Consider the following 12936-nt stretch of genomic DNA (forward strand, 5'->3'; position numbering starts at 1 on the left):
AGTTTAAGCAGATTGTGTTTGTTTATTGTTGTGATTTATATAAAGATCAGAACACATTAAATGACCAGTTTATGCAGAAATCCAAGTAATTCCAAAGGGTTCACATACATAATTTCTTGCAACTGTATTTTGGTTCAGACCAAACTTAAAGTCAGAACATTAGGAGTAAACAATGCAGCTGTTAAAACTGTCCGTTTAAATGTGGTGGGCAATAATAATCAGCAAAAAAAAAACATTCAGCAATTTCTTACTCGCTCCAGGTCCTTAAAATCTTCATCCAGTTTAGTGCCCTCGGCTCCGCCCACTTTCTCACTCACCATCTGCAGAATAAAAGATCAACAGTTTTGTTAAAATGTGAACAGATATTTATACTATTGTTGCAGCCAGGATCAAAGTGTTGCTTTTGAGTATCTTTTGGTCTACTCGGCTTTGTCAGGCAGGTTCTGCTTTAACTGGGGGGCAAACACTTCACACAGGGTCATGTAGGTTTGTTTTTTTTCCTCCCTAAATAACCTTCATTTAAAAACTGCATTTTGTGTTTGACTGTGTTGTTCTAGACTATTTAAATTCGTTTGATGGTCTGAGACATTTTTAAGTGACAAACATGTAAAAAATAAGAAATAATGAAGGAGGCAAACACTTCTTCACACCACTGTTTATGAGTTTGAGTCAGAAACATGGAAAAAATAAATGCCGGACTGGCCGAGCAGAATCCTTTATTTATTTAAATACATCCAGGTTATAAAAGCTTTCCAGTGGGACAGTGAATGTAGTGTACTTATGATCTGAAAGTAACTGACTGCACCCTGGCAAACAAAAATGTACCTGTGATCTTCAAATCAGCAGATCTTAACAGAGAGGGTGTGTACTCCAGGAAGCGTACAGGAAGTGTACTGCAGCTGTAACACACCCTGATCCACTCCCCACAGAGAGAAAACACGGTAACGCTAAAACCATAGTATCATTTATAACGATCCGCTAAGATACAGTATTACAGTATTACATATCTGACCTGTGGATTGTTACTGTACTTTACAGAAAGAGGCTGGCACATGACTCTGTTCAGAAGCGGCGTTGTGGTCAGCTCTGTACGAGTCAGTAGATCTGAGGACTCTGATGCAACAGATAAAGGTCAACCTGAACAAAAGACTGACGCCATGATCAGCTTCTATAATCACTCCCACATACATACAGAACATGAGTCACCAAGAACAGAGAAAACAAGAGGAAATTACCAGCAGAAGTGAGAAAAGTAGAACAAACACAAAAAAGGATTAAAGAAAGGAAGAGAATGTGAAAGGAATAGCAAATATGAGAAAAAACGTCAAGGAAGGGAAAAAAGAGGAGGCAAAGCAAGAGGAGAAGATTTAAGAACAGAGAAAATTTCCAAAAATTTGAAGAAAAAAAAAGAGGAGAAAGATAGAAATGTAAATAAATGAAAAGAGAAGGCAGAAACAGAAGAAAAAACAAAAAAGATGAGGAAAGAGACAATAGGAAAAACAAAGAAAAGAAAATTAAAGAGAAGCAAAATTAGAAGAAACAAGGTGAGAAAGTAAGAAAAAAAGAAGAAGAGAGAAAATAATAAGAGAGTTAAAACAAAAAAGAGAAAAGAAAAAAACAGAAACAGTAAAATTGGGAAGATGGATATAAAAATGGGAAGAGAACAGAACAGAAAAGAAGAGAAAAAATGATCAAATATCAATTCATATAAACTCAAGGTCGATCTATACTAGCCTGTTTATCCCGTGGGTAAACGTCACTGCTAAGCTAACAAGCTAAGCTAACACATTAGCTTTATATTCTCATTCAAACTAACTCAAGCCTGCGAAACAAACTAAATAAGATTTCTCAGTGATTTAAATCTCATTCACTCATCCCTGAGTGTTTCATTATATCTTTAAGTGTGGTAGCTCTCGACCAGCTGTTTCAAAACATGCTGCAGTTTTGGAGAAGCTTTATTTCTCACTCAGTGTTACTAGTGCCTGATCGGGTACCGTATTTATCAGTATGAGGAGCACCATATTATAAGCCACTATCAATAACGTTAGCAGCACTAGGCAGTTGCAGTTAGAAGCAACAGCCAGTTGCGGTTAGCAGCACTAGCCAGTTGCGGTTAGCAGCACTAGCCAGTTGCGGTTAGCAGCACTAGCCAGTTGCGGTTAGAAGCAACAGCCAGTTGCGGTTAGCAGCACTAGCCAGTTGCGGTTAGCAGCACTAGCCACCCCCGTTTAGTAGCATCGCCATTTGTGGTTAACAGCACTAATCATTTGGGTTCTCTTCACACTGTGCCTGTGGGAATGCTCTTACTTTCACTATTAAACATATCCCAAATTGTAGTGTAGTTTTTATACCATTTGATTTAAGTTACCAACCACAATCAGATTTTTTTTTCTACCCACATTCCTTCCTAGAAGATGATGCTTTCCCACTGTCCTTCCACTGTTTAATAATAAACAGAAATTTACCTGATATTATTAGTTTCAGGAATCTCTTAAGATGTTCCCAGTTTGATGCATGCCAATAATTTGACTTGTAAAACATATGCACATCTTTTCTGCATGGATGTTTGACAAATGAGAAGCTACTCACTGCATCAGGTATGGTTAAATCACTTGTTGCCAGCTGAAACATAATCACCCATGCAGTAATTATCTCATGGGAGGCTCTTATTTGCTTATTAAAATCTAGATAGTGACCACCAGTGCATTTAAATATGATGAGAAGTAGTGGGGTAAATTTATGATTATTTAGATTTTTGTCTTTGACAATTGAGAAAATTGTTGCCTGCGGTTTTGGGGTGAAGCTGCATTTAGTGGAATGCAGAGGTAACCAGATCAGCTGTACAACTTGGCTGTGAGTCCTCCTCCACTCGCAGACACTCGCACACTCAGGTGACTTTGTGGTAAAAAGCCAAAGTCTTGTAAAACTGGTGGAGCTGTAAATGTCAGGGTGTTCCAGGAGCTGTAAGGAGGGGCGTTGGCAGTGAGACAGCTCTGACTCAGTGTGAGACGTGACTGCAGCGACCAGGTCAACACTCCATTACAAACCTGTTACTCAACATCACCACTGCAGCATCCGCCTGCGCTCCAACTGCAGCACAGCAGCATTCACCTGCGCTCCGACTGCAGCCGAGCAGCATTCACCTGCGCTCCAACTGCAGTACAGCAGCATTCACCACCTGTGCTCCGACTGCAGCCGAGCAGCATTCACCTGCGCTCCGACTGCAGTACAGCAGCATTCACCACCTGTGCTCCGACTGCAGCCGAGCAGCATTCACCTGCGCTCCGACTGCAGTACAGCAGCATTCACCTGAGCTCCGACTGCTGCCTAGCAGTATTCACCTGTGCTCCAACTACAGCCCAGCAGCATTCACCTGCGCTCCGACTGCAGCCCAGTAGTCTGCATGCGCTCCGACTGCAGCCCAGCAGCATTCACCACCTGTCTGCCTGAGCTTCGACTGTAGCCCAGCAGCATTCACCACCTGTGCTCCAACTGCAGTACAGCAGCATTCACCTGCGCTCCGACTGCTGCCCAGCAACATTCACCTGTGCTCCGACTGCTGCCCAGCAACATTCACCTGTGCTCCGACTGCAGCCCAGCAACATTCACCTGTGCTCCGACTGCAGCCCAGCAGCATTCACCTGCGCTCCGACGGCAGCCCAGTAGTCTGCATGCGCTCCGACTGCAGCCCAGCAGCATTCACCACCTGTGCTCCAACTGCAGTACAGCAGCATCCACCTGAGCTCCGACTGCTGCCTAGCAGCATTCACCTGTGCTCCAACTACAGCCCAGCAGCATTCACCTGAGCTCCGACTGCAGCCCAGCAGCATTCACCTGAGCTCCGACTGCAGTACAGCTGCATTCGTCTGCGCTCCGACTGCAGCCCAGCAGCATTCACCTGCACTCCGACTGCAGCCCAGCAGCATTCACCTGTGCTCCGACTGCAGTACAGCAGCATTCGTCTGCGCTCCGACTGCAGCCCAGCAGCATTCACCTGTGCTCCGACTGCTGCCCAGCAACATTCACCTGTGCTCCGACTGCAGCCCAGCAGCATTCACCTGCGCTCCGACTGCAGCCCAGTAGTCTGCATGCGCTCCGACTGCAGCCCAGCAGCATTCACCACCTGTGCTCCAACTGCAGTACAGCAGCATTCACCTGAGCTCCGATTGCTGCCTAGCAGCATTCACCAGTGCTCCAACTACAGCCCAGCAGCATTCACCTGAGCTCCGACTGCAGCCCAGCAGCATTCACCTGAGCTCCGACTGCAGTACAGCAGCATTCACCTGCGCTCCGACTGCAGCCCAGCAGCATTCACCCGCGCTCCGACTGCAGCCCAGCAGCATTCACCTGTGCTCCGACCGCAGTACAGCAGCATTCACCTGCGCTCCGACTGCAGCCCAGCAGCACTCACCTGTGCTCCGACTGCAGTACAGCAGCATTCACCTGCGCTCCGACTGCAGCCCAGCAGCATTCACCTGCGCTCCGACTGCAGTACAGCAGCATTCACCTGCGCTCCGACTGCAGTACAGCAGCATTCACCTGCGCCCGAAAAGCAGTTAGACAGGATTCCACTTGTGTCCCGCAGCATGTGTCCATACCTGTTCAGCGTACCAGTAAAACCACTGAACTGGATTGGTGTGTGTCTCTGCTGTCTCAGGAATGTGACAGTAATTACTTGTTTACAGATTTACAAACATTAGTAAATTACCTTTCAGAACTCACTCCCTTTCAGACAGGAGTTAAAGGAACATCAAATAAAACAGACAGAACAGTTATAAAGATTGCATGCAAATATACACTGAACAGTATTGTAGTGAAATAAAAACAGAACTCTGTTCTCTAAACTGAAGCACAATTGTCCAGGGCTAGCTGAGCACACTACAAAAGCGAGATAAAGGTGATACTTGTGTGTTATTTACTGATACTTGTTTCCAGAATGTTAGTAAATAAATCAATGTTGACGCCTTAAGTCTGGTGAGGTTTAGTTTATTGATATAAAAGCAGTATCAGATCGGTATGAGGTGCTGACCTAAGTGCAAAATTATAGTATCCTTATTCGTATTAAAACTAAACAAATTGATCAGTGCATCCCTAAATAATGTAAAGTTTGCATTCTTTTTTAAATCATCTTAATGATGACTAGGAGCTAATTATTAATTATAATAACATTTCTAAGGGTTGTATTGGGATTTTGTTGGTTTGTCTGCTGGGATATTAAAATGTTAAACTGTAAGTTTTCTTGAAAAGCAAGACAAAAATCTTTAGGCCACGTTACTTATTTAATGGAATTAATAGAAACCTGTGAAAAATCAGGTGGCTTTTGGCAAATGTTTCATTTTGTAACATTTATATTAGCCATTTTTTTTTTTTTTGAGCACATTCCTTATGTATATTGCAGCTGCAATGAAAAATGTAAAGTACATTAAAACGGTCCTGTCACTGTATATAAAGGTGATCACAGCCATAAAGATTAAACACAATGAAATTGACAGGTTATCACCTCGTTCTGGGCACACCTACAGGGTGGAACACTTTATAAATAAAACATCACTCTCAGACTGAGATTACTGAACATAATTACAGCTCTGATCACAGCTCATTAATAACATGAATACTGAAACATAAAGAACAAAGTTAAGTAAAGCTAAGGTGGGTAGACAAAACTGTAATTTACCTTTTAATACTGTAATGCTACCTTGACTGAAGGAAGACAGAAGTCCAACATGCTACAGTGTCAGTGGAGTGAGTGTATGGCGTCGCATGAATGTCAAAAGTTGGGGGCACAAAAACACCAGGTGAAAAAAAAAAATGTACCTGTGAGTTTTAATATTTAGCATGTGTAAATTTTCTTCTTGCAAGCGCAACTGTAAAAGAAATCGTGTGAGCACTGAATAAAATATTGCTCTCAAGCTTCATTTTTGAGTTTTCATCTATACCTTAATTTACTGTTGTCCTCAAGTGCTAGGTGCATGGCATGGTTAATGCTAATGTTGCTCCAACAGTGCTAAAGGGGGTTATCAGCAGGCTACAGGCCGATAATACTCACCTCTGAATGACAAAAGAGCTAGCGATTAGCGTGGTTAGCGGCTAATGCTAATGCTGCTCCAGCAGTGCAGTGCTAGCCGGGGTTAGCGCAGGCTACAGGCTGATAACATAAATTGAAACTAAATCTGATTCTATGCAGTTAGTTGTTTTTGTTTTAACCATAGACTGTATATATAGCTGGACAGAGCATTGTCTCTCAAAAGTGAAGCCACCACAGGTCGGGCGCCGCCTGCTGTTCGGCTGCAGAAAGCTGTATAACCCCACCCACCCCCATAGGTTTCAATGGCAAAACAGACAACTTTCAATCATGTTTTTTTCTAATATACTGTAATTCTACCTCCTTTATTTAAATGCAACAGCTAGTGTAACCTCTGCTTATATTGTAAATTTTTTATATTCCCACAGAATTCGTTTTTTAAAGCGTTATTCAGCTCTATTAAAAAAGATGTGGTTATTGTAAAAAGGGCTGGGTTACACCTAGCCGGGGCGGGACCAATAACAGACCGTCAGAACCTGCATCATGTTTTTTTTCCCCCTTACGTCAAGCAGTAGACTAGCACTAGTAGTTAGTCAAACGTTTAGCTAGCTAACTGTACTACTGTTATTATTATTTTTTTAGCTAAACTGAATTTAGATTGTTGTATTAATAATGTCGTGTTCTGCTGTTAATTGCTCTAAAAGACATTCTGGACAAAGTTCTTTGCAGTTTTTTCGGTAAGTTTGGTGGCTGTTGTTCCCTCCACTCCTGTGTCTGTGTGCATTTTATTTTATTAATTATCAAGATCTTAGGCGAACCATTTAATCTCGGTTGGATTATATAGCTATCTTAATTTGTTAGCTAACATTAGTGTAGTTATCTAACTAACTATATTCGCTAGATTGTGTAGAATTCATATTTTTACTTGGTCAGTGGCTTCGCCCGTCACCGGTGCGTGCGGCAAGCTGACCCAGATAACATGAAGGCTCTGCCAGAGGTCCGCTGATGTACGGCAGCACTGGCTTAGACTCTGCATAATCCGTGCAGAATTTAGCCAAATGTGCTCAGTGCTCAGCCTCAGCGACAAAATTAACTGAGCTTCAGTACCGGCTTCGTCTCATTGTTTAAAGCAATAACTAGTCCTGGCATTCACTGCCGTTTGGTGATGTTTTTTTGCTGTATTTTATTCACTTCCACTTGCTACATACAGAACTATCATGAGGCTGGGTACACGGTTAATATCCATAACGTGCACGAACTGCACTGTTACTATGAAAATATTAATCTTATCGTGCTGCAGATAAGTTCTCCGCTCGGCTCGACTGGACTCCGCTCCGTTCCGCTCGGCTCGGTTTGGCAGACTGTGTGAGCTTTGTCGAGGCAGCCCTCAGGGGCGGGGTTATTTAAATGAGTAGGCTGTCTCTCCACAGTCCTTCTCCCTCCTCTGGGCTCTACTGCGCAGACTCTGGTTTCTGAATCGCCAAAATGGCGGAAGATTTTGGCTTCATTTTCATTGAATGAATGGGAACGGCGACACGGCGTCCATCTTTTTATACAGTCTATGGTTTTAACAGTGAAATCAGAGATGACTCATTCAAATCATGCTGAAGCATGCATACTGTAAGGGATCAGGTGATGGCTATTTTAAGCCTGATCCAGTTCTAATCCTTTGCTTTTCCACTGCTGTACGTTCAGAAAATAACATATATCCAGTCATTTATTTTCTTGGCATTCCTGCACGTGAACAGAAATACACTTCACAGCTCTTAAAAACAGAACATGTCAGTAGCAGTCGGTTTTCCAGCTGTTCTGTTCCTACAAAAATCCAGCTCAAGCCAAGCTGGTCATCCAGAGAAAACATACCTTATACTGGTAGGTTAGCGCAATAACTAGCTATTATTCAGCATAGGACGTTTTGTTCGGGATGACCAGCTGGAATTTTTAGCAATGAACTGAGCAGAACTATTTAAACTCAACAGCTTTAGGCAAACGCTGATGTGTGGGCTACAGAATACTGAATTGTAGTGCACTCATTGATTGTGGTGAACAATAATGATATACTGTAAATGTTTAATTTTATTTGTTTTAACTGTTGATGTTCCTGCAACAGCACTGTCTGTCATCCAACGGGTGGACAATACTGTAAATAAAGAGTTTAGATACACACAGATTAGCTTCGGAAGAACTGCGAGATGTATAAACTCAGCCAGAGTGCTGCACAAAAAAAGAAGCATCTGCTGATCTGAGTTTAATTTAGAGTCCAAATGAGGCAGCAAAACTCTGCTGCAGCTGGATAAATATTACCACACAACAGTTAAAAATGTTGATGTTGAGATTCCTAGTTGCAAGTAGAAAATTTTAACTGGAACTTTCCTACAAAACGGCTTTTCCAGCAACATTAGTACTATTCACTTTATTGTGACTTCTATTAGTATCTCATTAAATCAGTAATAGACACTACTCTGTGAAAACAATTACACAATGTTTGAAAGCACTAAATACGATATTAACTGGTATCACCAGCAATGCTAATGTGGGACAGCGCTAAGAGTGAGCTGATATCTGAATGCTTAACTGGAACTCAGAGGTGTGACGTCATTCCCAGATGCAACATCCCTCATCCAAGACAAAGCATATGGGATGAAACACAGGGAATAAAAATGAGCAGAGGCCAGAGGCAGTAGGAAACATTCAGTTTACCTTAATATGCCTTTACAAATTAGATGCTGAATGTTTGAAAACCATTAGCTCGTGCTGCTGAGCTGCATCGCATCCTGAAATAGTAGTTTTTGCATCCAACCATTCCGAAGCCCCTCGCTGCAGCTGGAGACGCATTATTGGAGTCTTCCTACCAAATTTCTCACTGGCTCACTTCTGGAGTTTGACGTGACGTGCAGGTCACGCATCAAATACAAACCAATAGATGGTCTGAATGGTATAAGTTTATACTTGTTATCCAACCACAAGCTTTCCGGTTTGTTTTTTTATGTTGCCAGAATAAAATATGAGTAACAAGGCTATTTAAATTTCATTTCATCATTTTTTTTTATGCCATTTTTTTTTTAGTTCAGACAGTTTTTTCCCCAGCATTTTATTTTTTACTCAAGAACTGGAAGTTTTCCAATGTAGCGAAGTAAAAATGTAGTTGAGTAAAAGTAAAATGACCTATTTTAAAAACTACCTAAAAAAATTGTAAATGTAATTTGTTATTTTCCACCTCTGCATGTACAGCCTCTGAAAGAGAATCCAGCTCAGTTTTACTGAACGTGGCTGGTGGAGCAATGGAGACTTCAGAAGAGGAAACTAAGAGCTCAGTAGCTCATTCACTTACACTGACAAACCTGACGACCGTATATAATAACTCTCTTACATCCTCTTAAGCCATTTCCCTTAGCAGTTTCTGACTGAGCGCGCCCTCTCTCTGACTGAACATAACCTGAAATTGGATTCATCCGCTCTGAAGGGAGACCGCATCACACCTGCCCAGTTTAAAATTATTCTTCTGCATGCTCGGTGCAATTACCCATTCTCACCAGAGAGGGCCCTAACTCCCACAAAATGTACAGATATCAGCTTTAAATAAACGCGTTGAACGAAAAAAGATATTTTGTTCAGCAGTCACACGATTTGTTTTATTGTGCTTGTGAGTTTCACAGCTGCGTTTGCAAGAAAGAAATTTACACACGCAAAATATTAAAACTTGCAGGTTCATTTTTTGCAGGAGTTTTTGCTGTTGTTTAAATGGATGCTAGGCTAATTGGTAACCCAGCCACATTGCTTCAATATCTTCAGGTATCTCACGACCCAACGCACCAAATAGATTGTTATTCTGTGATTTTTTTAGTCTGTGCATGTGTAAATAAGCCAACAGCATTTACACAGATACAATTTAAAACAATCAAGCAGTTCCAGTGAGGCATTTTAATAACATAACTTATGAATGTAAAAGCCTAATCTGACTTAAATATTAATTCTCAATACTTTTAGTACAGAGAGCCAAAGGAGGCAGAGGTATTGTGAATTAAATATCGCCACTATATCAAATTCAGAGATAGCTCCAACAATAATAACCTATGAAACACAGAAAGTGTGAAATATATTTTTTTTATAAATTAGGCAGGAGCACAAATTTGGGCACCCTTGTTGTTTTAATTATTTAAAACCTTTAGCTCTAATTATTGGAAAATAAATTTTGTTTGGTAAGCTTATTGACCCTTGACCTACATACACAGGTGAATCCAATTATGGGATAAAAGTGCCCAAAAAATGTTTTTCTCCTCTTTGCATCTTCTCTGAAGAGTGGCATCATGGGAGTGGCATCACAAACACTGTTCAACATCATAGTGAAATAATGAAAGGCCACAGGCACAGTTCTAGTTAAGACATGAAGTGGCAGAACAAGAAATATCTCAGATAATCAGAGGAGAAGGAAGGTGAGAACAGTCATAGTGAATCCACAGATCAGCTCCAAAGATCTACATCATCATCCTACTGCAGGTGGAGTCACTGTGCATTGCTCAGCTATTCAGCGCACTTTGCACAAGAAGAGGCTGTATCTGAGAGTAATGAGTACTATGTTCAAATCCCTGAGATTTGTTTTAGCTAGTTCTGCAGATATGTGTTCATGTCAGGACCTGTTCCGTGAGCTGGGATTTCCCTTTGTTCACTGATGACAGTGTGCAGGTATGATTGTACTGGGCCTTCAGTATGAAGGTATGTGCCTGAGGACAACATAATAAACATACCTGGGCTGGATGACGTGGCAGTAAATAGAACTCACCCAGAAAAACAGTACCCAGATTAAACAAAAGGATTAATTATTAGACTAATAGATAAAATCAGACAAGGCAAAGTAGCTCCTGCCCACAAAACAGTAGCAGTAAGTGCTGTTGCTATCTGAACGTTAAGTGGGGAGTAAATTGGGCAGGTCAGTTTCAGTGTGGTATAATGACGGTTTGTCTGCTAAAGGCTACTAACAATAGCTTAGTTCAGCAGTGCAGTCTACAGGCCTACAGTACAGAGTTCCAGGAAACTACTGTACTGTGATTCAGCATGATGTCAGCTTTCGTGTTGTAAGTGCTGCAACTATTATTTATTACATTGATTATTTTGGTAGTTGACTCGTCTGATTATTAATTTTTCAATTAGTAAATTAGTAAAGTATTAGGTCTACCATGCTCATCTCTGCTTCCTGTGGGTACGGCTCCTGTTCCTAGCTTTCTCCATCATCTCTTTAAAACAATAGAAACTGAGAATCTTACTGAGTGAGTGAGCAGCTATTACCCCGCCCTCAAAAAATCCACATTCCCAGTGCATCCAAAAAAGTATCATAAATATGGATCTGTTTTTTTGTCTCCTCATGACTGATTATAAAAGGCACTTTACACTGTTCCTATTTCTTGTGGCATTTCTATTAGATATATTATATAGATTATATCTCAAAAAAGCTCTTCTATAACTCCAGCCTTTGATAAACAGAGTGAATATTAATATTAGAATGTGCTGTATTTTTAAATACTGTGATATACTGTGATGATGAAGTATCGCAAGGTCAGTGATTTTTTTTGTCCGCATGGTTTAGCTATAGAAGAAGATCTCCTTGTAGATATCAGATATGAATTTAGATTTTTGTATTTCTTCCCCAAAACATGATTGTTCTGTTGAACTTTTGTGGTACGTTTATTCATTTGGCTGAATACCAATGAAAGTGATTAATTTAGTCATTTTTAGCTGTATTATACTATCTGTAGACTAGTAAAACAGTTTTCTGGATATACACCAAAATGTTATGTTTTGTCCAAAACTTAAACTAAACAACACTGCACATTGTTGTTTTGCAGGTTTTCATTCATTTTGCCATTTTTTCCATCACTGTATAAAATAAATATCCTAAAAATACTTCTTTCTTGGTTTGTCTGGGAAATGTAACTGATGGTCATTAAATATTTTGTTGCTGATTAGTATATTCAATATTGCTGAACAATCTGAACATGCCTTGACTAGTACAGATATAATAATAGAGCAGAGCCTGAAATTCCGTGTAAATAAACGGGATCATGTCGTTGGTTAGAATGGATTTCTGGATTTGATAATGTTATTAGTTAATAGTTCACATCTGATATTTGATTTCAAAGCCTGTATTTAAGTTGTAACTGGTTTAAACTGGTGTGATTTTAATCTGAGTCTGTTTATCATATTTGTGCTGTATAATCCTGCCTGTTGCTGGATTAACTGGGAGTTTTATCTGAAGTTTTAAATAAAGCCTCAATATCTGATCTGCTCCAGCAGGGAAGAGTCGTTTATAAACTGAATCGAGTTACAGAGAGGGATCAGATCATTCAGAAGCTCCGGATTAAAGTTGCTGTGATTAATCTGATAAACACGGATCAGCGGGAGATTAGTGAACTAAACCCGGACCGAGTCCAGAACCGAGTCTGAGCTCAGACCCAAGCCCGGGCTGAAGTGACTCGGAGAGTTGTTTAGTAAACCGACTCACCTGACTCGCTTTATAAAACTGCTTCTTTAATCCGGCCACAGACATCTTCACCCCGCGCTGCTCCCGCTCACACTACGGTTACTCTCCGGTTACAGTCCGGTTACTCTCCGCGGATTCCGGATCCAAAGCTCGCTGCTCTTTTCCTGCTGCACCGCCGAATCCTGCTGCCGGAGAAATACTGCACCCCCACCACCACCTCGCACTTCCGGGTCACACGTTTCACTTTTTCACTTAGACACAAACAGCTCTGTAACAGCGCCCTGAACTCACACTCACTCACTCACACTCACTCACTCACTCACTCACCAAAACACAACTTACTCACACTCACTCACTCACTCACCAAAACACAACTTACTCACACTCACTCACTCACTCACTCACTCACTCACTCACCAAAACACAACTTACTCACACT

General features: G+C 41.2%; 1 protein-coding gene across 2 annotated transcripts in view; it reads right to left on the reverse strand.

Moving 5' to 3' along the window:
- Positions 1–12719, reverse strand: part of sh3gl1a (SH3-domain GRB2-like 1a) — a 63077-nt gene extending 50358 nt beyond the window's left edge. Inside the window, exons 1-2 of one of the 2 annotated variants that reach the window (XM_049476824.1) lie at positions 12519–12719; positions 252–320 (exon numbers count right to left, since the gene is read on the reverse strand). In XM_049476824.1, the coding sequence (XP_049332781.1) occupies positions 252–320; positions 12519–12563 (114 nt within the window). In that variant the 5' untranslated portion in view covers positions 12564–12719. Of the gene's footprint in view, positions 1–251; positions 321–4411; positions 4495–12518 lie in introns of those variants that run through there. The other variant, XM_049476823.1, reaches the window with a different exon arrangement.
- Between the last annotated feature and the right edge of the window lie 217 nt (positions 12720–12936).

This window comes from Astyanax mexicanus, chromosome 4 (assembly GCF_023375975.1).
Source record: "Astyanax mexicanus isolate ESR-SI-001 chromosome 4, AstMex3_surface, whole genome shotgun sequence".
Taxonomy (NCBI): Eukaryota; Metazoa; Chordata; class Actinopteri; order Characiformes; family Acestrorhamphidae; genus Astyanax; species Astyanax mexicanus.